The sequence below is a fragment of the Scyliorhinus canicula genome, chromosome 1, assembly GCF_902713615.1.
Source record: "Scyliorhinus canicula chromosome 1, sScyCan1.1, whole genome shotgun sequence".
NCBI classification, from domain to species: domain Eukaryota; kingdom Metazoa; phylum Chordata; class Chondrichthyes; order Carcharhiniformes; family Scyliorhinidae; genus Scyliorhinus; species Scyliorhinus canicula.
In genome coordinates this window covers 17,857,195-17,881,960 of record NC_052146.1, presented here as the reverse complement: position 1 = coordinate 17,881,960, position 24,766 = coordinate 17,857,195, and the positions used below count along the sequence as shown (strand labels likewise).

General features: G+C 49.3%; 1 protein-coding gene across 4 annotated transcripts in view; it reads left to right on the top strand.

The window, feature by feature from the left end:
• The window catches only part of LOC119974608 (unconventional myosin-XVIIIb-like), a 390,682-nt gene extending 377,639 nt beyond the window's left edge, over nt 1-13,043 (top strand). For all 4 annotated transcript variants that reach the window (XM_038813932.1, XM_038813847.1, XM_038813761.1 and 1 more), the window contains 3 exons: nt 2,146-2,313; nt 6,082-7,277; nt 12,751-13,043. In XM_038813932.1, coding sequence (XP_038669860.1) covers nt 2,146-2,313; nt 6,082-7,276 — 1,363 coding nt within the window. In that variant the 3' untranslated portion in view covers nt 7,277; nt 12,751-13,043. The remainder of the gene's footprint in view (nt 1-2,145; nt 2,314-6,081; nt 7,278-12,750) is intronic.
• Nucleotides 13,044-24,766: the final 11,723 nt, after the last annotated feature.

Sequence of the window (24,766 nt, the reverse complement as noted above, 5' to 3'; positions counted from 1 at the left end):
ATAAAATTCTAGCAGGACTAGACAGGGTAGATGCAGGGAAGATGTTACCAACGATGGGTGTGTCCAGAACCAGGGGTCACAGCCTGAGGATTCAGGGTAAACCATTTCGGACAGAGATAAGGAGACATTTCTTCACACAAAGAGTGGTGAGCCTGTGGAATTCATTACCACAGGAAGTACTTGATGCTAAAACGTTGAATATATTCAAGAGGCGGCTGGATATAGCACTTGGGGTGAATAGGATCAAAGGCTATGGGGAGAAAGCAGAATAGGCTGTTGAGTTGGATGATCAGCCATGATCGTGATGAATGGTGGAGCAGGCTCGAAGGGCCAAAAGGCCGCTTCCTGCTCCTATCTTCTATGTATCTATGTAAGGCCCAAAATAAACAGAGTGTCATTAGATACTGACGACGTTCCCAACACCACAAGTGCCAGGAACGATCCCTCTAATCCAGGGGTGGGCAAACTTTTCCGTGCAAGGGCCACATTCAGAAATTCACAATTTTAAAGGGCCGCATAATAAATTAATAGTCCCGGTTGTAACCAATTAGCGTGCGGCATATACCTCAGCGCTTCCCCCGGCGGCATCCTGCCTTTAGCCCTCTTTTTCTCTACTTTTCAAAAATGGCGCTTCACCCGGTTATGATTCTGGACGCCTCATATAGAACATAGAACAGTACAGCACAGAACAGGCCCTTCGGCCCTCGATGTTGTGCAGAGCAATGATCACCCTACTCAAGTCAACGTATCCATCCTATACCAGTAACCCAACAGCCCCCCCCGCTCTAATCCTTCCCAGAATGGATTCTGTTTTTTTTGATTAGATTGTCCCCATAGTCTACATCATCAGTGACATAAAATCACATAATAAAGCATAGAGAGATAGTTCTATGTGAAGCCTCATGCTGAGTCTGTAAAGTTAGCCTAATATTCAAGAAACAGTCTAGCCTCCAGCCTCATGTGTAAATCCAGATCTATGTCTACCATACCTGAGACGCACAGGATGATAACAGGCTTTTTGTTCAATTGCTTCAGTCCATTTCCAGTTCTGACAATCAATCCCATTTTGCCATCCTTTCTCCTTTTAGATAGCAACAGTCCTTACCCTTTCGTCCAACACTCAGCACTTGTGTGTTTTTGCTTCATTAAGGGAAGGCTTCCATGCTGTGTTCTGTGTTCAGAATGACTTGTCAGGAATATGTTTTTTTTTAATGCTGTTTTGGAAATCTTGGCAGGGGAATGGTAGGCTCACAAGCAGATGTTTAAAAATTTCCATTTTCACAAATTGCAGAGAATTTCCGTCAGCATTGCCTGTGAGTCGGGAGCGAGAAATTTACAGTCAATTTAACTTTGTATAGCTTTGGTCTCCTTACTTACTTGTATTTGAATCCATTCAGAAAAGGTGTGCATGACTGGCTCCTAGGATGAAGGGGTTATCCTGTGAGGAAAGCTTGAGCAGGTTGTGCCTGTACCCACTGTAGCTTAGAAGAATGAGAGGTGATCTTATTGAAACATGTCAGCTCCTGAGAGGACCTGGCAGGGTGGATGTTGAAGAGATGTTGCCCCTTGTGGAGGAGGCTAGAACTACAGGGCCTTGGTTTAAAAATGAGCGGTCTCCCAGTTAAGGTGGAGATGAGAAGAATTTTCTTCTCTGAAGGTTGCTGGTCTGTGGAATTCTCTTCTCCAGAGAGCAGAGGAGGCTGGGCCATTGAATAATTAAAGCTGAGTTCGAGAGATTTTTGATCAGAAAGGGAGTTATGGGGTTCAGACAAGAAATTAAAGGTGACAATCAGATCTTATCGAGTGGCAGAGCAGACTCAAGGGGCTGAATGGTCTACTCCTTGTGCTCCTGCATTTATGTGTAATTCCTGTGTTTCCCCTTATACCAGCATTTAGATTTTGGCTTCTGCTTCTGAAATTTTCTGATGGAAAATGTGTATAGTGCCTGACTCCCCCTTATTTGTCCTTCCCACCACATACCGAATGGCAGAAATAATGAATATATTCTGCTTGATTTTGTTTGGTATTTTATCATTCTTTAGTTCCAGGCCACCCCTGCCGAGCGAACTTGAAGGTGGATTTGGATCAAACGTAAATGTCATTGATTGTAACTCCGCATGTCTTTCTTTCTCTTTCTATTGAAAGCAGTGACAGCCAATCAAGCATGGGATCCCTTCGGAGCGTCGACCTTAGCGTTGGGACCAGGTCACGGCTGGGATTGTCTGCTGATCGATCGCCCACATTAGGAGGCAGCGTGGCTGGGAGTCTATCCAGGGCATCGGCAGCGGGCAGCGTCAGCCCTCACTGCTCTAGGTAGGCACTACCTCTGTCCCCTTCCACCCGTGACATGTTGTGCGAGGGTTGAGACCTCACACTGAGGAGCTGAGTGTGTGTGTATGTAAGTGTGTGTGTGTGTGGTTTCAAGTCACTGCAGCCCCAGGTTGTATTCGGCATTGAACTTTCCTGTTAGAATCAGTCCTGCACGTCAATGAGATCAAATCAATACCATCTAAACAAACACAACTGGAAATCCTGGCCCAAAAAAAAGAGCACCATTGATTTCTATTAGATCAGCATTATGATGTTGCTGCTCCACTGAATGGTGTGCTGAATCAAAGATTACACTTTCAGAAGAGGAGGAAAACTTTACCAAAAGGAGCGGCTTCTAGTCAAAGTGCTTTCTTAATGGGCAAAAATGTGCATGCCCCCAATCCCCCTCCCCCCCCCCCCACCCCTCCCCCCCCCCCCCCCCACCCCCGTCCTCTGACTGGGGACTGTACAATTCTCAACAATCTCACTATGGAAGTGCTTTCCAAGTGGTCGAGGCATTGTCTGTGCGGAGTCTGCACGTTCTCCCCGTGTCTGCATGGATTTCCTCCGGGTGCTCCGGTTTCCTCCCACATTACAAAAATATGCAGATTAGGTGGATTGGCCGTGCTAAAATTGCCCCCTAGGTGGGGTCACGAGGATAGGTTAGCGGGGGGGGAGGATCGGGCCTAGGTAGGGTGCTTTTTCAGAGGGTCGGTGCAGACTCAATGGGCCGAATGGCCTCCTTCTGCACTGTAGGGATTCTATGAAATGCAAGGCACGAAGGATGCTTTCGTACACCAATCACATTCAAGCTCAGGAGTCAGTGTGAGCGCTGGAAATCTTGACTCCATCCACTCCCACCGTCAACCATTCTCAAGGTCTTGTGTAGCGAGGATTTAGAAACATTTGGTGCAAGCTTCTGAAGTCAGACATAGCATGTGGCATGCATGGGCCTATTTCAAGATTATTGAAAGGTGATTTCACTGAATGCCTGCTGATTGGGATAGAACCGTTGTGCAAAACAGTAAGTTTGGGTTACTGCAATTTGGGAGCACTCAGAGCCTCTGAAGCCTTTTTGAGAGAGAAATTGGATTTCATTTCACAGATTACAGACCATCCGATCTCAATCAGGCGAGCCATCTGTGCCTGCAGAGCTTTCCCTGAATGGAGCAGAGCTGCAATACGACTGGCCTTTACACTAGCTTTCAGTCATCAGCTCTTGGAAAGTGCAATTCCCTCATTTCCCATTCAATTTGTTATCGTAGTTTCCTTCAAGGAATTTTGGGGGGATTTTCAGCTGGCTTTCTCTGCGTGCGGAAACGGCGATGCTGAAGCTGTCGAGGGGAACCCGGCAAGGCGCATGAGTCAGTATAGACCCGGGTGGAGGGGGGGGAATTCCCAGTCAGTGTGCCAGCCTGGCAGTGCGGGGGTGACCTGATGCCTGTGTTGTGGTGTGGGTGTGGGGGGGGGGGGGGGGGGGGGGTTGCCCGATGCTTATGGGGGAGGGTACCCCAATTCTTCTGGGGGTGTCCCCATGTCTGGGGGGGGGGGCTACGTTTCTGCTCAATGCTGATTGGGATGCTCATTGAAAGATGGCTCCCCGATCTCTGGGGCCGGTGCTGCCGACTCTACCAGACCCCGCCCTGCTCCCGTGATGGGGGAAACCACGCCCCAGATGTTTTGTTTTTGCACAAGAGTGCACTAAAGTCCGGAGAGAAAGCTCGGCTGTGCAGCTGGAGACCCACACGACGGTTTTCCCACCTCAGTTAGCACCCTGTACACTGTGGGGACGATTCCGCCCATTCTCTTTCAACCTTAATACTCCTTTCAACTTCAAAATGCAGGAATGTACAGAATCAGGGGGCTGGATTCTCCAAAAATGGGGCTATGTCCCCACGCCGTCGTAAAAATGCTGGCGTTTCACGCCAGACTTTCCTTTAGAAAATTAAGACCTATTCACCTACCTGCAGGGGGCTGGCAGGGTCCTGGAGTGCTTCTTGCAGCTTTAACTGCAGATACAGGCTCCCGCACATCCGGTTCCAAGTCCCCGCATGCGCACAGCGGCGGCCTGCAGTGGCCATGCCGAACGTGGTGGCGGACTCAGCCGGCGGTCCTCGACCAACATAGAAGGTCCCAACGATCTGCCCCATGCCGCTCCATCTAACCCGCCCGATCGCCACCCCAGCTGCCCATAAAGCCCCCCTCGGTACTTGATCCCCCCCGCGGTCGCGGACTGAGTCAGCAGCCGCTGCGCGAGAGTCCCGACCAGCCAGACGTGGTTAGAACCACGCCGCCGGGAATTCATCCGGTCGGGACCGGACCATCGCTGGGTGGGCCTCTGGCAATGGCCCCCAGCCGCACCGCGTAAATCGCGCGCGAGCGAATCTCCGGGGACCTGAGGAAGGAGCAGTGCTCCGAAAGCTAGTGTTTGAAACAAAATGTTGGACATTAACCTGGTTAAATATACAATCATAGAACTGTCACAGCATAAACGGAGGCCCTTATGCTGGGTCGCTAGAGCAACTTAGATAGTGCCTCAATGTTTGCTTCTATTTCACTCACCTATTGGTTTGTCAGTAAAGCTATTGCAGCTTCATTGCCAGTTTTGCTTTTTTTAATCTAATGCAGGAGTTACACGTCGAGGTTGGTTTGATCATTTCAGTGCTGTGTGGACTGACTCTGTAGAGTTACAGCCATGGCCAGTCACCTGAGGCTCTGCTTCATTTACAGTCAGTTCTCATCCCTCTGCTAAATTCTTTGCCTTTTTCTATCACATGGGCCATGTTTAAAAATAAAATTAGATCCTTGCTCCATATTTCTCTCTTACTTTCTTCTACCTTATTAGGGGCGGCACGTTGGCACAGTGGTTAGCACTGCTGCCTCACTGCTCCAGGGACCTGGGTTCAATTCCTGCTTCGGGTGACTGTCAGTGTGAAGTTTGCACTTTCTACCCCGTGTCTCTGTGGGTTTCCTCCGGGTGCTCCGGTTTCCTCCCACAGTCCAGAGATGTGCAGGTTAGGTGGATTGGCCATGATCAATTGCCCCTTAGTGTCTAAAACATTAGGTCGGGTGACTGGGTTATGGGGATAGAGTGGAGACGTGGGCTTAAATAGGTTGCTCTTTCCAAGGGCTGGTGCAGACTCGATGGGCTGAATGGCCTCCTTTTGCACTGTAAATTCCATGATTCTATGATTCTAAATTCTATGAACAGGGTGGATATGGAGCAGCCGTTTCCCTTAGTTGAAGGGTCAATCACAAGGGGTCACAAGTTCAAGGTGAGGGGTAGGAGGGAGGTTTGGCTTTTTTAACCCAGAGAGCGCTGACAGTCTGGAATGCACTGCCTGGGAGGGTGGTAGAGGCGGGTTGCCTCACATCCTTTAAAAAGTACCTGGATGAGCACTTGGCACCCCATAACATTCAAGGCTATGGGCCAAGTGCTGGCAAATGGGATTAGGTAGATAGGTCGTACATTTTTCATGTATTGGTGCAGACATGATGGGCCGAGGGGCCTCTTCTACACTGTGTATTTCTGCGATTCTGTGATTTGCAATGTTCCCAGTGATGGGAAAAGTAACACCTCTGCTACCCATCACCTGGAGATGGGCGGTCAATTAATTTTGGTTATCAACATTTTGCAAGCATTACTGCCACTTTAGTTTTGGTTGCATCACAAACAACAATGTTTTCCTTCTTTCATCTTTAAGGAGCAGATGTTGAATTCCTTGAACACTCGTCCATTGAAATGATTTGTCAATATTTTTTTTCCCTCAGATTTAGCAGGGATGGTGTCGATCACAATATCAGCAGGCCAGGCTCTTCGGTGAGCATGCGGAGCTTTAGAAGTCGAGAAATTGGGAAGATCCATGAGCAGACAGCAGTTGACCGACCTGCAGCTCTCGCGAGAAGAAGGTCTTCTCCAGAAGAGGAGAGATCCCCCAGTTCCTCGGTGGCTTTGTCCGAATTTGTGGAGGAGTTAAGGAGGAAACGCGCCGGGGAGCGAGAACTGAATGGGCTCCAAATGGACGACAGTTCCTCTCTGCCTATTTACCAGACGGCAGGCATCTCATCACTTCGAAAACGCCCAGCCATTAGAGACGACGATGATGATTCATTGCTGGGATTCGAGACTCAGAGTCTTTCAGAGGCTCGAGGCTTTCCTGCCAGCCATCGAGGAGGGGCAGGGTTAGTCCGTTCAGCCAGCCTCAGATCTCTACCAATCAGCGGCGAAGTGCCTGAATCTTTTGCCACAACCAAAAGAAACCGGTGTGTTTCATTTGAGACATTAGTCGAACCTTGTGATTGTTCTGGGGCCACCTTGCCAAAGCCAAACCTCCCTGTGAGGAAAACGGATGAAGCGATCCCTTCTCGGCCAAAGCCTCAGCGGAAGTGGCTGGAGCTATCGATAGAAGAAGATATCGATGAGGTTCTTGGCAGTCAACCAATCGTGTTTAAAAGCAAAAGATTCGGCGGCCTTCCTAATGAAGATACAGAAGGAGAAATTTCAACCTGGAAGCTTCCAAGCCTAAGTTATGAGCGGAAAAAGGATGACGATGGCGACAGTGATATTCTTCCTGCAATTCGAAGGTCCCCGTCTGCAAACACAAGCACTCAGGGGAGGCAGCGGGACCCCAGTCCTCTCACTGCCGACATTGCCAATTCAGCCAGTTTGACCCCGTTAAAAAAGATCATGGCAGTCCGGCCGTGCATGTCGAAAGGAGACGAGGAGGCCCTTGCTAATATGTCTGACTCCTCTTCATCCTCTGGGTCGACTATTTCTTACAAGAGCGCGGATAGCATCAAAAACCGCCCAGGCATTCGCAGGTCAACGGGTGAACGATCATTTGCTGGAGTGACGGAAAATGAAGACTTGAATACAGAGAGGGAGAAAAGGCCCAAAGAGGAGTCAGCGGCTGTCAACATTAATACTGTTATGATGAAATACTTGGCCAAGCCAGATAAAGAGTAAGGTAAGTGGCTGACTTTTGCCTGAAAACACGATTGTTTGTAAGGGCACATAATTGCTTTTTACACCACTGCTGATTTCAATGTAGTCAAGGCCAGTAAGATGATTTCTCCTGTCGCAATGCATATATAAATGTGCATCCCAATTCTCACAAAAACAGTGCACAATGCAAGTTATTTGCCAATGGAGCGTTTTTATGAATGACGCCTTAATGACTGATCAAGATGTTGTGGAAGTGCAGTGGGATTTGCAGGTGCAGGATTACAAGACGTTAAAGGCAGCATCTCAGATTGATCAGACTTTTGGGGAAAGGAGCTAATAGGATCATTGGTTATATCTCACGAGGCAAAGAGAGATTTTTAAAAAATCAGGAGGTAATGATGAGTCATGAAACCTTAATTAGAACTCAATTAGAAGACTCTGTGCAGTATTGGTATAGATATCAGAGAGGGCACAATGCAAATTCTCGAAGATGTGGCTCAGTATGAGGAAATACAAGTACAGTAGACCCTTTGTTAAAAGTAGTAGATATGTTCCTTAAACCATTGCTTAAATCACAATTAGCTAAGGACGTGATTCAACTAAACGAGAACAAAGTCCCATAGCGAGTGCATTTAGCCACGTGTTTCCCGGCGCGCGCAGTGCCCTGAAACACATGACTATAGAACGCCACCAGTGTTCCCAATGGTGTCCCAATCTCCAAGGACCCCGACGCGGCCCCCGATTCCCCCCCAAGCCCCAACGCACTATGGGAGTGGCCCACTAAAAAATAAAGCTAAACGTATGTCCCCAAGATAGAGGTAGCAGAGGTAGATAGAGGTGGGGGGGGGGGGGGGGGGGGTGAGTTTGCCTTATGCCCAGTCTCATGTTTCTCATTTGCTGTCACTATCGTAGACCAACATGTACACTGCCCCTCACAGATTGGTCATTTTTGTTACTTACTTCATAGAATCATAGGGCGCGTTTCTCTGCTCCCCACGCTGTGTGGGAGAATCGCGGGAGGGCCCCCGCGACAAATTTCACGCCCCCCTGGGCCCCCCCGTGATTCTCTCTCCCCCCCCCCCCCCCCCCCCCCCCCACCGCTCGGAAGAATCGGCATTCACCGTTTTTTACGACGAACGGCGATTCTCTGACCCGGATGGGCCGAGCAGCCTGCCGTTCGCGGCCTTTTCACGATGCCGGCAAACACACTTGGTCGCTGCCGTCATGAAACGGGAGTGAAAAGCCCGTTTGGGGCTTGTAGGTGGCCTAGAAAGGAAAGACTGCGCTCGGGAGGGGAGCTCGGCCGGCTTCCAAATCGGACGCACTATTTCCCCTCCGCCGACCCGCAAGATCAAGTCGCCACATCTTGCGGGGTGGCTGAGGGGAAAGACGGCCACCGCGCATGCGCAGGTTCATGCCATCAGCATCATGACGTCAGCCGCGCATGCACGGGTTGGAGCCGGCCAACCTGCGCATGCGCGGCTGACGTCATTAGGCCCGCCGGCCGCGTCATTCCTGCCGCGACGCCCCCACGGCCGAGAGTTACGGAGCGCTGCTCCTAGCCTCGCCGTGAGGGGAGAATAGGGGGCGAGGAGCGAGTTCACGACGGCCCTCCCGATCTTTACCGGGAGCGGAGAATTCCGCCCATAGAACTTACAGTGCACAAGAAGGCCATTCGGCCCATCGAGTCTGCGCCAGCCCTTGGAAAGAGCACCCTACCTAAGCCCACATCTTCACCCTGGTGTGTTAAGCCGGTTGGTTCGACATTGACTGCAATTTGATGCAGGGAAGCTATAAACAAACGTCTAACTCCAGAGATAATCCAACACTGTTTTATTTAACTATGAAGTACATGGTCAGCTGTGGGTTGACACTCTACTAATCCTACTGACGACCTCTTACTGGCTCGACCAGACTCACTAGCTACCACATGGCAATAATGTCCACTGACTTGTGCAGTCTGACTGTCTCAGTATCTGGGTCCCGAAAAGAGTGGGAGTCTCAATGCCCTGTGGGCTTTATAGTGGTGGTGCCTTGTCTGGTGATTGGTTGTTCTGTGTTGTGTGTTCATTGGTCATCTTATGTGTCAATCACTGCCTGTCTGCATCTCATTATATACATGAGTGAATATTATGACATCTCCCCCTTTTAAAAAAAAATAATTTATGGAACATGAAGGTATATACATGCCTGACTATGTACAAGTGTTGAGTTAACGAACATATGTACATGGGAAGGTGTCTATCGTGCAGATACAGAGCAAACTGAACAAAATTGACAAAAGTAAAGTCTATAGATTCAGTCTTTGAGGCGGGCGACGAATCCTGGTCGATCGCCGCAGAGGTGGAGCAGGAGACGTCGGCACTTGGACAGGTGGGATTGCTGGCATTGCGGCGGTGTCGTGGACATGGTGTGGACTCACTGGACCAGATTCAGGAGCTTGCAGGCGCGAGCACCAGGCAGGGACGCCCTGTCAGGCCGAACGATCTCGAATCATAAAGTTGCCTTGAATTCCTTGTGAGATACCCCTTGCTGACACGATCCACTGGCAGCTATGGCATTGCCATTGTAGTCAAGGAGTTGGCATCCTGGTGGAAGAATGCTGGGTCGGTCACGGATGCTGTCGAGATCTGACTGCGATATGAGGTTCACAGACGCGCCGGTGTCCAGTTTAAATCGGATCCGAGCCTGGTTGACTGTGAGGACAGCACACCACTCGTCGCTGGCATCCACACTGAGGATCGAAAGGCGGGTTGCCGGTGCAGTGGCGACCAGCTCGCGTGTGGTTATGATGCCCACCCGATATGGAGACTCGAGGCAATCAGCATCGGGATCCGTTGGGCTGTCGAATTTTAGCAGGACTGTTTTGAACTTTGTCTTGTCTTCGCCATCGGCAAATGTAAGCGAGTTATAGATGTGGATGGCGTGATCCCCCGCGGTTGAGAGAAATAGCGCAATCTTCCTTCCATCCGATGCTGTCTCAAGGTCGGAGGCCTCGATATACAGAGACACTTTTGCTTGAAGATCTTACAATTGGCGGCGAGGTTGCCGGAGATGCGGAGCTGTGGAGGAGGCTGGATGTTTTCCATGTCGCTAGATGGACGCTTGCTGGTCGTTGCAGATTCACTCGAGGTAGGTTCGGCAGGATCAATGCACTCTGGTACCATGATGTGTTTGGCAGGTTGGTTCGACATTGACTGCAACTGGATGCAGGGAAACTAGAAACAAACGTCTAACACCGGAGGTGATCCAACACGGTTTTATTTAACTATGAACTTCTGTACATGTTCAGCTGTGGGTTGACACTCTACTAATCCTACTGACGACCTCTTACTGGCTCGACCAGACCTACTAGCTACCACATGGCAATAATGTCCACTGACTTGTGCACTCTGACTGTCTCAGTGTCTGGGTCCCGAAAAGAGCGGGAGTTTTAATGCCCTGTGGGCTTTATAGTGGTGGTGTCTTGTCTGGTGATTGGTTGTTCTGTGTTGTGTGTTCATTGGTCATCCTATGTGTCAATCATTGCCTGTCTGCATCTCATTATATACATGAGTAGATATTATGACACACCCCATCCCCGTAATCCAGCAACCCCACCCAACCTTTTTGGACACTAAGGGCAATTTATCATGGCCAATCCACCTAATCTGCACATCTTTGGACTGTGCCCCCCCCCTGTTTAATCTGTTTTAACTTAACGATTTATTGCTATTACTCTGCTATAATTTTGCACAGCAATTGTTTCTTTCCTCAAAACCTCAACTTATATTTAACATTGTATTTATTGTTGTGTTAAACCATCTTTCTGAAATTTGCTCATTGGCCCTGTGAGTGAGGAAAATATGCAAATATGGCCCCCGAGCCAAAGGTTTAGATCAGTCCGGTTTAGTCGGTGTGAAGAACTTTATCAACAAGGCAAATTGGATTGCTGGGCATTGGTGTATCAACCTGAACAAGTTCATCAGTGGTGAAACCATCTCCAAAAATGGTATTTTATTCAAGAAAACCTTTTGCATCCCAAAGGCTGAATTGCAAGTGGAGCACTTGTGCCTTGTAGAATGTGCACATGCTTTAGGGAGTCAGGAGGTGAGTTACTCACCACAGAATTCCCAGTCTTTGGACTGTTACTGTAGCCATAGTATTTATATGGCTAGTCTAGTTCAGTTTCTGGTCAATGGTAACCCCCAGAATGTTTATAGTGGGGGATTCAGCGACGGTAATGTCATTAGATGTCATGGGGTGATAGTTAGATTGTCTCTTGTTGGAGATGGTCATTGCCTGGCACTTGTGTGGTGCGAATGTTACTTGTCAGCCCAAGACTGAATATTAACCATGCCTGGCTGCATTTGGACATGGACTGCTTCACTATCTGTGGAGTTGCGAATGGTACTGAGCATTATGCAGTCAGCGAACATCCCCACTTCTGAGCTTATGATGGAGCTGCACTCATCCAGGCAAATGGAGAGTATTCCATCCAGAAGCTAGAATTCTAGGCCCAACCATCTTCAGCTGCTTCATCAATGATCTTCCTTCCGTCATTGGTCTGAAGTGGGGATGTTTGCTGATGACTGCACAATGCTCAGTATCATTCGCAACTCCTTAGATACAGAAGCAGCCCATCTCCAAATTCAGAAAGGCCTGGTTAATATTCAAGCTCCGGCTGATTTATGGCATGAATGTAACTTGCCATTTAAGTGCCAGTCAATGACCATATGCAACATTCAAGATGCTCAGCAACATCCAGGATGAAGCAGTCCACTTGATTGGCACCCCATTCACCACCTTAAAAATTCAATCCCTCCACCACCGACACACAGTGGCATCTACAAGACCCACTGTAGGAACTCATCAAGGCTGCTTCGGCAGCACCTTCTAAACCCACAACATCTATCACCAAGAACACCAATACCTTGGAATTCCCAACCAAGTCATTCACCATCCTGACTTGGAAATATATCGCCGTTCCTTCACTGTCACTGGGTCAAAATCCTGGAGTTCCTTCCCTAACAGCACCGTGGGTGTACCTACACCACATGGACTGCAGTGATTCGAAAAAGCACCGACACTTTCTCAGTGGCAAATAGGGGAAGGTAAACGCTGGCCCAGCCAGCGACGCCCACATCCCGTGAAAGAAAAATCAATGTTCCTCCCTATCTGTTCTGCCCAGGCCCCTCGTGGTTTTGTATACCCTTATCAAATCCCCCATCAGCCTTCTCAACCTCATCCTGTTTTGTTGAAAGGACATTGAACCGGAACGTCAAGTCTGCTTCCATCTCCACAGATGTTGCCGAGAGTTTACTAGCATTTTCTGCTTTTGTGGAAGTCTTCAGCCTCTGCGGTGTCCTTTGACATAAGCAGATGGGCACGAAAGGGATTTCTTAATATCTGAAAGCTATTGTGGATGTGACTCAGGCACTAAAATAGTGCTCTCATTGTTCTCAGTGTGGCATTTTATTGACTACTGATTCTAATGCTGTATTTCCTTTCGCCAGAATCTCCGACCTGAGACTGCGGGTCGCACAGCTGCCTGAAACACTTGCATAGTGAAACCTAGATAAAGAATCACAGCCAGACAGAATCAATCTGTTCCGAAGAGACTAGCCGAGCTCAGCCGACAAGGATGTAAACAAAACTGATTGTTTGTCCTGGGTGTAGTGATGATTGAAAATGATGTCCTCAGTGCTCATAACTGAATTAAAACCTAATTAATATCAGTCTTGCTAATTGTACTCTCTTTTGGAAAAAGTGCAAATATTTGGGGAAAAATAAAGAAATTTAAAACCAACTCTGTGGTATCCGAGTGTTTTATATAGGACATTTATTTTAGGTTCTGTGGGATGTGGGCGTTACTGGCAAAGTCAGCATTTTGTGCCCATCCCATGTGTCCTTGAACTGTATGATTAGCTCGGCCACTTCAAGAACGGTTCGTTAAGAGTCAATCACATTTTTGTGGAGCTGGAAGGCAAACCAGGTAAGGAGATGAAATTTATTTCCCTAAATAATGTGGGATTTTCAATGACAGTGGTTAGCATTGCTGCCTCACAGCACCAGGGACCCGGGTTCAATTCCGGCCTTGGCCGACTGTCGGTGTGGAATCGTAGAATCATAGAATTTACAGTGCAGAGGAGGCCATTCGGCCCATCGAGTCTGCACCGGCTCTTGGATAGAGAACCCTACCCAAGCCCACTTTCTTCCCATTTCTGCGTGGGTTTCCTCCGGGTGTTCCGGTTTCTTCCCACAGTCCAAAGATGTACAGGTTACGTGGATTGGTCATGCTAAATTGCTCCTTAGTGTCCAAAGGGCGTTTCACAATAACTTCATTTTCGTGTTAATGTAAGCCTACTGTGACAATAAAGATTATTATTATTAAGATGTGCAGGCAGTTTAGGTTACGGGGAGACAGAGGGGTGGGTGGGCGACTGGACCTAGGCAGAGTGCCCTTTTGATGGGCCGAATGGTCTCCTTCTGCACTGTAGGGATTCTATGATCCCATGATTCCACCATGATGATAATAATAATCTTTTATTGTCACAAGTATGAAGTTACTATGGGAAGCCCCGAGTCACCACATCCCGGCACCTGTTCGGGTAAGCCAGTATGGGAGTTGAACTCACACTGCTGGTCTTGTTCTGCATTCCAAACCAGCTGTCTAGCCCACTGAGCTGAACCGGCCCATGTTATAATCACCATTACGGAGACCAGTTTTACATGTCAGATTTTAAAATTCCTGTCATGGTGAGATTGGAGCCCAGGCCTCAGGGTTATTAGTCCAGTGATGCTAACATTATTCCACTATCTCCTCATGATTTTAAATCCAACTGCAAACAATCTTTATTTCAAATCACTACCTTGCCTATTGGTGGGAAAATAGAAGGTTGGAAATGTGGACTTTTGTTAATTCTGACTACACGCTATCAGGTGTGGGTTAGGCTTCAAGGACCAAATGATGATGACATATAATTTGTACTTAAAGAATCCCTGGGTAAAATTCATGGAGACTAAATTACCGTGTTCAACGATATGTTAGAAACAGCATCGCTAAAGCCTCTTTAGGTTTAAACTCGACTGAGGATGAAAGGCCATGATGTAGAGATGCCGGCGTTGGACTGGGGTGGGCACAGTAAGAAGACTTACAACACCAGGTTAAAGTTCAACAGGTTTGTTTCGAATCACTAGCTTTCGGAGCGCTGCTCCTTCCATTTCACCTGAGGAAGGAGCTATGCTCCGAAAGCTAGTGATTCCAAATAAACCTGTTGGACTTTAACCTGGTGTTGTAAGACTTCTTACTGAGGATGAAAGAGACAGCTGCATTGTCACCTCGGCACCAAGGACTCCAATCTGAATTTTCTGATCCATTTTCCTGTGGATAAGCAGTGCCGAATTCTTCAAATTGCTTTTCAGAAAAACCTGCAAGAGCCAAGTCGGGTCTGTTTGTGGAACACATTCACACATCACCATTTAGAAAATCTGTTCCAAAGCCTTTGCTTTGCAGCATTTGCAAGAATTTAATAAGCTAAAGCCAATGTCTTATTGTTCTACTTATTTCCAACACCCTTAACTGGGCTGGGAAGCCCCCCCCCCCCCCCACCCCGTGGTGTCCCGGCACAAACTGGCATTGCCAGCCCTTCAGCCGCGCACCTCACTACCGCCCACCGTGGCGGAGGATCACCTGCCACCCCCACCCCCCCACCTCCGGGCACCCAGCAGGGGTGGGCATCACATGGTCTACCCAAGGAGGATGCCCACAGGAGGGCACAGGGCAAGGGTTACAAAGTGCACCGCTGGCATGGGTAGCACCAGCCACCGTTACCCCTGCCAGCAGGGGTGAGTGCCGGTATCCAACCATCAGCTTGTCAGACACTCGAGTACCAATCCCGACCCCGGCAAGTCACATGCCAGCGTTTGGTGCAACTGCACTAGTTCCACATGCGCCGGAGCCAGCCCATTAGGATGTCCTGAATCGCTCCGGGACCGGCGACACTTTCGGGGCCGTAGAACGCACACGATGCAGTCCCGCCGTCAGCAATTAGTCTCTGATACGGTGAATTCCATTCTCCACCTGCTGCAGGTGTTGTAGACTGGTACAACCAGAATGCTGTTCGGCTGAAGAATCTGGATTTTTGACCCAGCAACAGTGAAGGGAGGGGAGGGGGGAGGGGAGGGGAGGGGGAGAGGTGGGAGGGGAGGGGAGGGAGGGAGGGGAGGGGGAGTGAAGGAGGGGAGGGGAGGGGGAGGGAGAGAGAAGGAGGGGAGGGGAGGGGGAAGGGGGAGGGGGAGGGAAGGAGGGGAGGAGGAGGGGAGGGAGAGGGAAGGATGGGTGGGGGGGAGGGAGGGAGGGGGAGGGAGAGGGGGAGGGAGGGGGGAGGGGAGGGGGAGGGGAGGGGAGGGGGAGGGGGAGGGAGGAAGGGGAGGGAGAGGGGAGAGGGGGGAGGGGAGGGGGAGGGAGGAAGGGGAGGGAGAGGGGGGAGGAGGGGAGGGGGAGGAGGAGGGGCGGGGAGGGGGGAGGGAGGGAGGGGAGGAGGGGAGGGGGAGGGGTAGGGGGAGGGGGGAGAGGGAAGGGGGGGCGGACTATCGGTCTGTTAAGGGGGTTTGTTACTTTTGTTTGTAGTTAATTTATTGCTTTGTATAGGGGGAGGGTCTTTTGTTTCGGTTTTTTCTATGCCTTGTTTATTTCATTGTTGGGAGAAAGTTTGTTGTGGAAAAATTTGAATAAAAATCATTTTTTTAAAAAGAAGTTACTGACAGCCTTGATTCCAGAATTAACTGTAAATCCTGATTATGCACAGTCCCCTCTCAGGTCCACACTACTGTAATGTGAACAGGAGTCGCATGTGGATCGAGAAGAGATGGCAGGGGTATTAGTGATTCCATTAGCTTTTTACAGAGTTTATAGTACCAGCCCAGTTTTATTGAATTTCACTTCCCAATCTTCTTGGTGGCATTTTAATTTACGGTTGCTGGATTGCTATTCAAACACTGTGACTTGCAATCTAACAATAGATTTTTTCCCCCAATCTGTTAAGTGACGAGAGCTTTATTCCAACATTGACTTGTGTTTAAAGTATCCATTTGTTAGTAACTGCTACTTAGCACACTTTGCAGTGAAGTTTGTAGCAATATTGAAATGAAATTCATTTATTTTCAAGCCTCAAACCAATAAATTGTTTTCCTCAACAATTAATGTGTTCCTCCCAAAATTGCATCCTTAAATGTGCAATTTCAGAGATTGGTGCTTTATTGATGCATTTTTAAATAGTTGAATTACATCCTCGATTGGATGTATTTGCAGATTGATCATTTATAGTCACTCATTATTTTTTGATTGGAAAGTTAGTACTCTCATGACACTTAAAGTAATGACACTGCCTCCCATTTCTTTGATTGGCAATATTGGTGGATTTGGAGAGGCAGAACATGGAATATAGAACATACAGTGCAGAAGGAGGCCAATCGGCCCATCGGGTCTGCACCGACCCACTTAAGCCCTCACTTCCACCCTAACCCCGTAACCCAATAACCCTTCCTAACCTTTTTTGGTCACTAAGTGCACTTTAGCATGGCCAATCTACCTAACCTGCACATCTTTGGACTGTGGGAGGGAACCGGAACACCCGGAGGAAACCGGCTGAGGGTATTGTCCCCTTACACTATATTGGACTCACTGGGGTGACAACAGCTTCTGTTCGTTGTCAGAAAGAACGGTGACGTGGGCGGGGAATCCGGAGAGCGTGGAGTAACACCATTCCCTCCAAAGAGAGATCGATTTTCCATGCCCCTCGCTCGTGATGTCACGAGGTTATTGCCCACAAAGAGCGAGAAGCTAATTTTAACAGATTTCAATAAATATCCCTGCCACATGATTCCCCCCTCCCCCCCCCTCCACCCCCCCCCCCCCCACCCGCCCTGCCTCACAGAATATTCAAACTTTGCCGATGCGAAGATACATCAGCAAGGTTTACATCAGACGTTGAAAGATGAGTTTCAGTCGAGTAGATCCCTCCGGGAGCACAAAGGTAAGTATAGCCCCAGCGTGTGGGGGGGGGGCGGTTTTGGGGGGGTGGGGGCGGTGAGGGACTGGCACTGTGACACTGGCAATTCTCCTGCTTCTATTTTCTATGTAACCTCCCACCACGGAGGTATTGGGGGCTCCTCTGCCCCCCCCCAGACATAGTCAACCTATGCCAAGGGGCAGTGCCAGGGAGCTGTGCCGGGCAGGCCCTTATGGCAGCCCTAAGGGGTGGGGGTGAACTTGCAGGTACGTAGGGAGTGGGCAGTGGGGGGGGGGGGGCAATGCCAGCGATACTTCCGCGGTGATGAGAGGTGGGAGAGGGCGCGGAGAGCCCCTGGTGATTGTCTGGGTGGTGGGCGGAGGAGTCCCCAATACCTCCGTGGTGGGACCTTACATAGAAACAGAGAAAACAGAAGCAGGAAAAGACCGTTCGGCCCTTCGAGCCTGCTCCACCATTCATTATGATGGCAAGTTCCACTTCAGTGTCCTTTAAAGGTGATGCCCCAATCTCTGTGGAGTTAACTGAGTATGAGGAGCCGGCCCCGCCCCACCCCACCCCTCCAAAGTAATGGTGCAAACCCCGCCCACTTTTTTTTTTTACTTAGGCTCAAGATCTACAGAGAAAACTGCTCTGTGCAGCTGGAGAACTACACGCCGGTTCTCAGTCTGAGCTTGACACTGTGAAAAAACATGATACGATTCTGTGCCTAGTGTCTCCAGCGGTATCCCATTCAAACTAGCCTCATGTCAGTGATGAGTGCTGGTTGTTTGTACTGAATTTTTCACAGCAATGGGAATTAATTAACAATCGCTCGGGCAAGTGTGGGTCAATTAAGTGAAACCAATAAAACAAAGGAAAACTGTGTTTAACTAACTTGATTTAGCTTTTTTAATGTTGTGAGGTATGGTTCTCTCGGAGCTAGAACACAGGACGAGAGTGGATAGAGGGGAACCAGTTGATGTGTTGTATTTGGACTTCCAGAAGGCGTTTACCAAGGTAGTCACAAAATGTTAAGTCATAAAATAAGAGGCCATGGTGTAGCAGGTAGTATATTGGCATGGATAGAGAATTGGCTAATGAGGCATGAATCAGCAAGTGGTTCTTTTTCAGGTTGATGATCTGTAACCAGTGGGGTTCCACAAGGATCAGTGCTGGGACCACAACTGTTTCTAATTTATATTATTGACTTGGAGGAAGGAAGCGAATATATTGTAGCCAAATGACACACAAATAGATGGAAAGGCAAGTGGCGAGAGGGGTACAAACAGTTTGCAAAGAGATATTGATAGGTTATGTAAGTGGCAAAAAGTTAGCAAAGGGAACATAATGTGGGAAAATGTGAATTTGTTCATTTTGGAAGGGAGAGCAAAAGAACAGAGTATTAATTAAATGGAGCAAAGCTGCAGAAAGTTGCATCACAAAGGGACTTGCGGGTACTTGTGCAGTACCCACACAGGTACAGCGGGTAATCAGGAAGGCTAATGGAATGACGGCCCTTATTTCCAGGGGGTTGGAGTATAAGAGTCGGGATGTCTTGCTGCAATTGTACACGGTACTGGTGCGACCATGGGTGCGATTCAGCAATTGTGTTGCGCAGATCCGGGTGCGCAGGGTGAATCCCGATCGAGGGCACAGATCGCGAGTCACCTGACTCGCTCCGCCCTGTGCGATCCAGATCTGGATCTCACCCTCGCTGGCATGACGGCACCTTGGGGGTCTCACAGGCCATTAGAGACCCCCAGGTGATCATGGACAGGGCAGGGTAGAATGCTGGCACTCCCCCAGCACCTGGCCACCTTTGCACCGCCAGCCTGGCACCCTGGAACTGCCAACCTGACACTTTGGTGGGGCCAGCCTGGCACTGCCAGGGTGCCTGGGTGGTACCGCCAGGGTACAAGGATGCCAGGCTGGCAGTATCAGAGTGCCCGGGTGCCAGGTTGACATTGCCAGGGGCCAGGCCCGGGCGCCTTGCCCATTGGAGGGGCGGTTCCAACGGGCTATAGCAGGTTGGGGGGGGGGGGGGGAGAGTTGAAGGCGGGTGTAATGATATCTAGTATATCACCTTTGTATATAGAACATAGAACATAGAACAGTACAGCACAGAACAGGCCCTTCGGCCCTCAATGTTGTGCCGAGCCATGATCACCCTACTCAAACCCACATATCCACCCTATACCCATAACCCAACAAGCCCCCCCTTAACCTTACTTTTATTAGGACACTACGGGCAATTTAGCATGGCCAATCCACCTAACCCGCACATCTTTGGACTGTGGGAGGAAACCGGAGCACCCGGAGGAAACCCACGCACACAGGGGGAGGACGTGCAGACTCCACACAGACAGTGACCCAGCCGGGAATCGAACCTGGGACCCTGGAGCTGTGAAGCATTTATGCTAACCACCATGCTACCCTGCTGCCCCCTGATGATATATAGTATATCATCTTTGTATGCATGAATGGTCATGTAGAATTGTGTGTCATTACAGCATCCCGCCACTGGATGGAGTAAGAGCACATCTCGTGTGCCACACGGTGGTCTGTGTGTTCTTGGACTGATGATGTGGAAATGCCGGCGTTGGACTGGAGTGAGCACAGTAAGAAGTCTTACAACATCAAGTTAAAGTCCAAGAGGTTTGTTTCAAATCACTAGCTTTCGGAGCACTGCTTGTTCAGTTTCACCTGAGGAAGGAGCAGTGCACCGAAAGCTAGTGATTTGAAACAAACTTGTTGGACTTTATCCTGGTGTTGTAAGACTTCTTACTGTTCTTGGAGTGAGTTAGTGGAGAGGTTAGAGACAATGATGTTTTTCAGTAGTTCAGTATATTGTAGTTATTTGCTCTAATACACAGCATTTTCGGCATTAAGAATTCACAGTTTGTAGCGTAGTGTAAATAAATTGACTTTGATTTAGAACAAAGCCTGCATGTTCTTTGTAGCAACACTGCAACCTTAATAATATTCATTTGGATTGGATTGGATTGGATTTGTTTATTGTCACGTGTACCGAGGTACAGTGAAAAGTATTTTTCTGCAAGCAGCTCAACAGATCATTCAGTACATGGGAAGAAAAGGGAATTAAACAGAATTCAAGAAAATACATGAGAATACATAATAGGGCACCACAATATATACAATGTACTACATAAGCATTGGCATCGGATGAAGCAGACACGGGTGTAGTGTTACTGAGGTCAGTCCATAAGAGGGTCATTTAGGAGTCTGGTGACAGTGGGGAAGAAGCTGTTTTTGAGTCTGTTCGTCCGTGTTCTCAGACTTCTGAATCTCCTGCCCGATGGAAGAAGTTGGAAAAGTGAGTAAGCCAGGTGGGAGGGATCCTTGATTATGCTGCCTGCTTTCCCCCGGCAGCGGGAGGTGTAGATGGAATCAATGGATGGGAGGCAGGTTCGTGTGATGGACTGGGCGGTATTCATGACTCTCTGAAGTTCCTTGCGGTCCTGGGCCGAGCAGTTGCAATACCAGGCTGTGATGCAGCCCGATAGGATGCTCTCTATAGTGCATCTGTAAAAGTTGGTAAGGGTTAATGTGGACATGCCGAATTTCCTTAGTTTCCTGAGGAAGTAAAGGCGCTGTTGTGCTTTCTTGGTGATAGCGTTGACATGAGTGGACCAGGATAGATTTTTGGTGATGTGCACCCCTAGGAATTTGAAACTGCTCACCATCTCTACCTCGGCTCCGTTGATGCTGACAGGGGTGTGCACAGTACTTTGCTTCCTGAAGTCGATGACCAGCTCTTTAGTTTTGCTGGCATTAAGGGAGAGATTGTTGTCGCTGCACCACTCCACTAGGTTCTCTATCTCCCTCCTGTATTCGGACTCGTCGTTATTCGAGATCCGGCCCACTATGGTCGTATCGTCAGCAAACTTGTAGATGGAGTTGGACCAAGTTTTGCCATGCAGTCGTGTGTGTACAGGGAGTAGAGTAGGGGGCTAAGTACGCAGCCTTGCGGGGCACCGGTATTGACTATTGTGGAGGAGCTGTTGGTGTTCATTCTTACTGACTGTGGTCTGTTGGTCAGAAAGTCAAGGATCCAGGTGCAGAGTGGAGAGCCAAGTCCTAGGTTTTGGAGCTTTGATATGAGCTTGGCTGGGATTATGGTGTTGAAGGCGGAGCTGTAGTCAAAAAATAGGAGTCTGATGTAGGAGTCCTTGTTTTCGAGATGCTCTAGGGATGGGTGTTGGGCCAGGGAAATGGCGTCTGATGTGGACCGGTTGCGACGGTATGCGAATTGAAGTGGGTCAAGGCGTTCCGGGAGTATGGAGGTGATGCGCTTCATGATCAGCCTCTCGAAGCACTTCATTACAACTGACGTCAGGGCCACCGGGCGGTAGTCATTGAGGCACGTTGCCTGGTTCTTCTTTGGTACCGGTATGATGGTGGTCTTCTTGAAGCAGGTGGGGACCTTGGAGTGGAGTAGGGATAGGTTAAAGATGTCTGTGAAAATCTCTGCCAGCTGGTCCGCGCAGGCTCTGAGTGCACGACCGGGGATCCCGTCCGGGCCCATCGCCTTCCGTGGGTTCACTTTCAGGAAGGCCGATCTGACTTCAGAAACTGTGATGGTGGGTATGGGTGAATTATGGGTTGCTGGGGCACTCGATAGCGGATTGTTGGTTACCTGCTCAAACCGAGCACAGAATGCATTAAGTTCATCGGGGAGGGGTGCACTGCTGCCAGAGATACTGCTCGGCTTCGCTTTGTAGCCCGTTATGTTGCTTAGTCCTTGCCACAACCGCCGAGAGTCTGTCTGTGACTCTAGTTTAGTTTGATATTCTCTCTTGGCATCTCGGATGGCTTTGCAGAGGTCGTACCTGGATTTCTTGTATAGGACAGGGTCGTCTGCCTTGAACGCCTCAGCTCTGTCCTTCAGTAGGGAGTCAATCTCGCGGTTGAGCCATGGTTTCCGGTTGGGGAACGTACGTACTGCTTTCTTTGGCACGCAGTCGTCCACACATTTGCTGATGAAGTCTGTGACGGTGGTGACATGCTCATTTAAGTTAGTCGCTGAGTTCTTAAATATGGACCAGTCCACTGTCTCCAAGCAGTCACGTAAGAGCTCTTCTGTCTCATCGGACCAGCACTGCACAACCTTCTTGGCTGGATTCTCCCGCTTGAGTTTCTGCTTGTAAGCCGGGAGAAGGAGCACAGTCTTATGGTCTGATTTCCCAAAGTGCGGTCGGGGGATGGAACGGTAGGCGCCCTTGATTTTTGAGTAGCAGTGGTCAAGAGTGTTGTCGCCCCTGGTGGTACAGGAAATGTGCTGGTGGAATTTTGGCAGTACACTCTTGAGGTTGGCTTTGTTGAAGTCTCCGGCCACAATGAACAGGGCCTCCGGGTGTTCTGTTTCATAGTTGTTTATGACTGTGTACAGTTCATCCAGCGCCTTCCTCACTTCTGCCTGGGGTGGGATGTAGACCGCTGTGATAATGGCTGAGGTGAACTCACGTGGAAGATAGTATGGGCGGCACTTCACGGTCAAGTATTCCAGGTCTGGGGAGCAGTAGGTCGCCAGGGTCACCACATCCAAGCACCAGGAGGAGTTGATGAGGAGGCAAACCCCTCCACCGTTCGCTTTGCCTGAAGATGCCGTGCGGTCCACCCGGTGAATAGAGAAGCCTTCAGGTTGTATGGCACAGTCCGGTGAGGCGGGGGTGAGCCATGTCTCTGTGAAACAGAGCACACAGCAGTCTCTTACTTCCCTCTGAGAGGTAAGTCTGGCGTTAAGTTCATCCAGCTTGTTTTCAATCGCTTGGATGTTTGCCAGGAGTATGCTGGGGAGAGGGGTCTTGAAACCGCGTTCCTTCAGTCTAACCTGCAGACCGCTGCGTTTCCCTCGCTTTCTCGGTCGGCGGCTGCTGCTGGATGATCCTGCGATCCGATGGGAGACGTCCGCCCTTGTGGAAGGTAGGTGGTTGCATCTGGCGGGGTCCAGGGCGCTGGCGGAGTCCAGGGCGCTAGCGGGGTCCAGGGCGCTGTTTACATTTCCGGGGTCGCGTCTGGCAGGGCCCCGGGCGCTGGTTGAGGTAGAGGGGTTGCTGGGGGGGTGAGTTTGCGATCCGGATGGGTCCCGGCGTTCTGCGGGCGCGGGAATTTGAACATTTGAACAAACAAAGAACAATACAGCGGGTAGTCAATAAGGGTGTAAAGATAGGGCCTGCCATTCAAAATGGAGTCTGATTGCTCGGCAGGCCGAAACTCCCTGAGGCCCAGGTGAATAGTGAGCTGAATTTCGGCACTGCAGCCGCTGAGACACACCTGCCAAATGCACCCAAAAGCGAACTTTAACCTTTGTCCAGCTAATTGTGTTGCACATCTGGAGCGCTGTCAGCAGTTTTCCCCCCTTATTTAAGGAACGATAGTATTTCATTGGAGGAGGTTCAGAGAAGGTTCACGAGGATGATCCCCGGTATGGAGGGATTGTCTTAGGAGCAAAGGTTAAACAGGTTGGGACTGTACTCGTTGGAATTTAGAAGAATGAGAGGTTATCTCATTGAGACATATTCTTAAGGGACTTGACATGGTAAAAGCTGAGGGGATGTTTCCTTCATGGGGAAATTCTCAGACCAGAGGGCACAGTCTTAGAATAAAGGGATGCCAATTTAAGACTGAGATGAGGAACAATTTCTACTCTCAGAGGGTTGTGAGTCTTTGGAACTCCTTGCCACTGGGAGCTGTGGGGTCAGAGTCCTTGTGTATATTTACCCCTGAGATAGATAGATGAAAATGAAATGAAATGAAAATGGCTTATTGTCACAAGTAGGCTTCAAATGAAGTTACTGTGAAAAGCCCCTAGTCGCCACATTCCGGCGCCTGTTCGCGGAGGCTGGTACGGGAATTGAACCGTGCTGCTGGCCTACCTTGGTCTGCTTTCAAAGCCAGCGATTTAGCCCTGTGCTAAGCAGCCCCTATATCTTGATCAGTGAGGGAATCAAGGGTTACGGGGAAAGGGCAGGAAAGCGGACGTGAGGAATGTCATCAGCTACGATCCGAATTGAATGGCGGAGCAGGCTCGAGGGGCCGAATGGCCTACTCCTGCTCCTATTTCTTGTGGTCTTACGCAGCAACCAAAACGTTGAACAAATAATGTATGCATTCAGATCCAACAGCGTCCATTTCAGGGTATGAATCTGGATTTACTCAATGACAAAGATAATCAGGCTGCCAATTCATCTTGCCCACTTTGCACTCCACCCCCCCCCCCCCCCCACCTGCAATTTCGTCATATAAATAACCAAGCAACACTTCTTGAAAAAAAAAGCTTAATTAGCTATAAACAAACCTTTGACATCCATATTCATTTACGCAAGTTGTATCCTTCTGCACATGAGCTGCTCAGGGTGTTAGCTTATCGGATTAGTGGTGAATAAATTGTTTCAGACAAGAGTACTTCTGGATATGTACCCAACTCCCACTCAGCTGGGGATTCGCCTGGCTGTTTATTTTGAAGAATTCACGGAGAAATCAAATAGCTCTGTGGGTG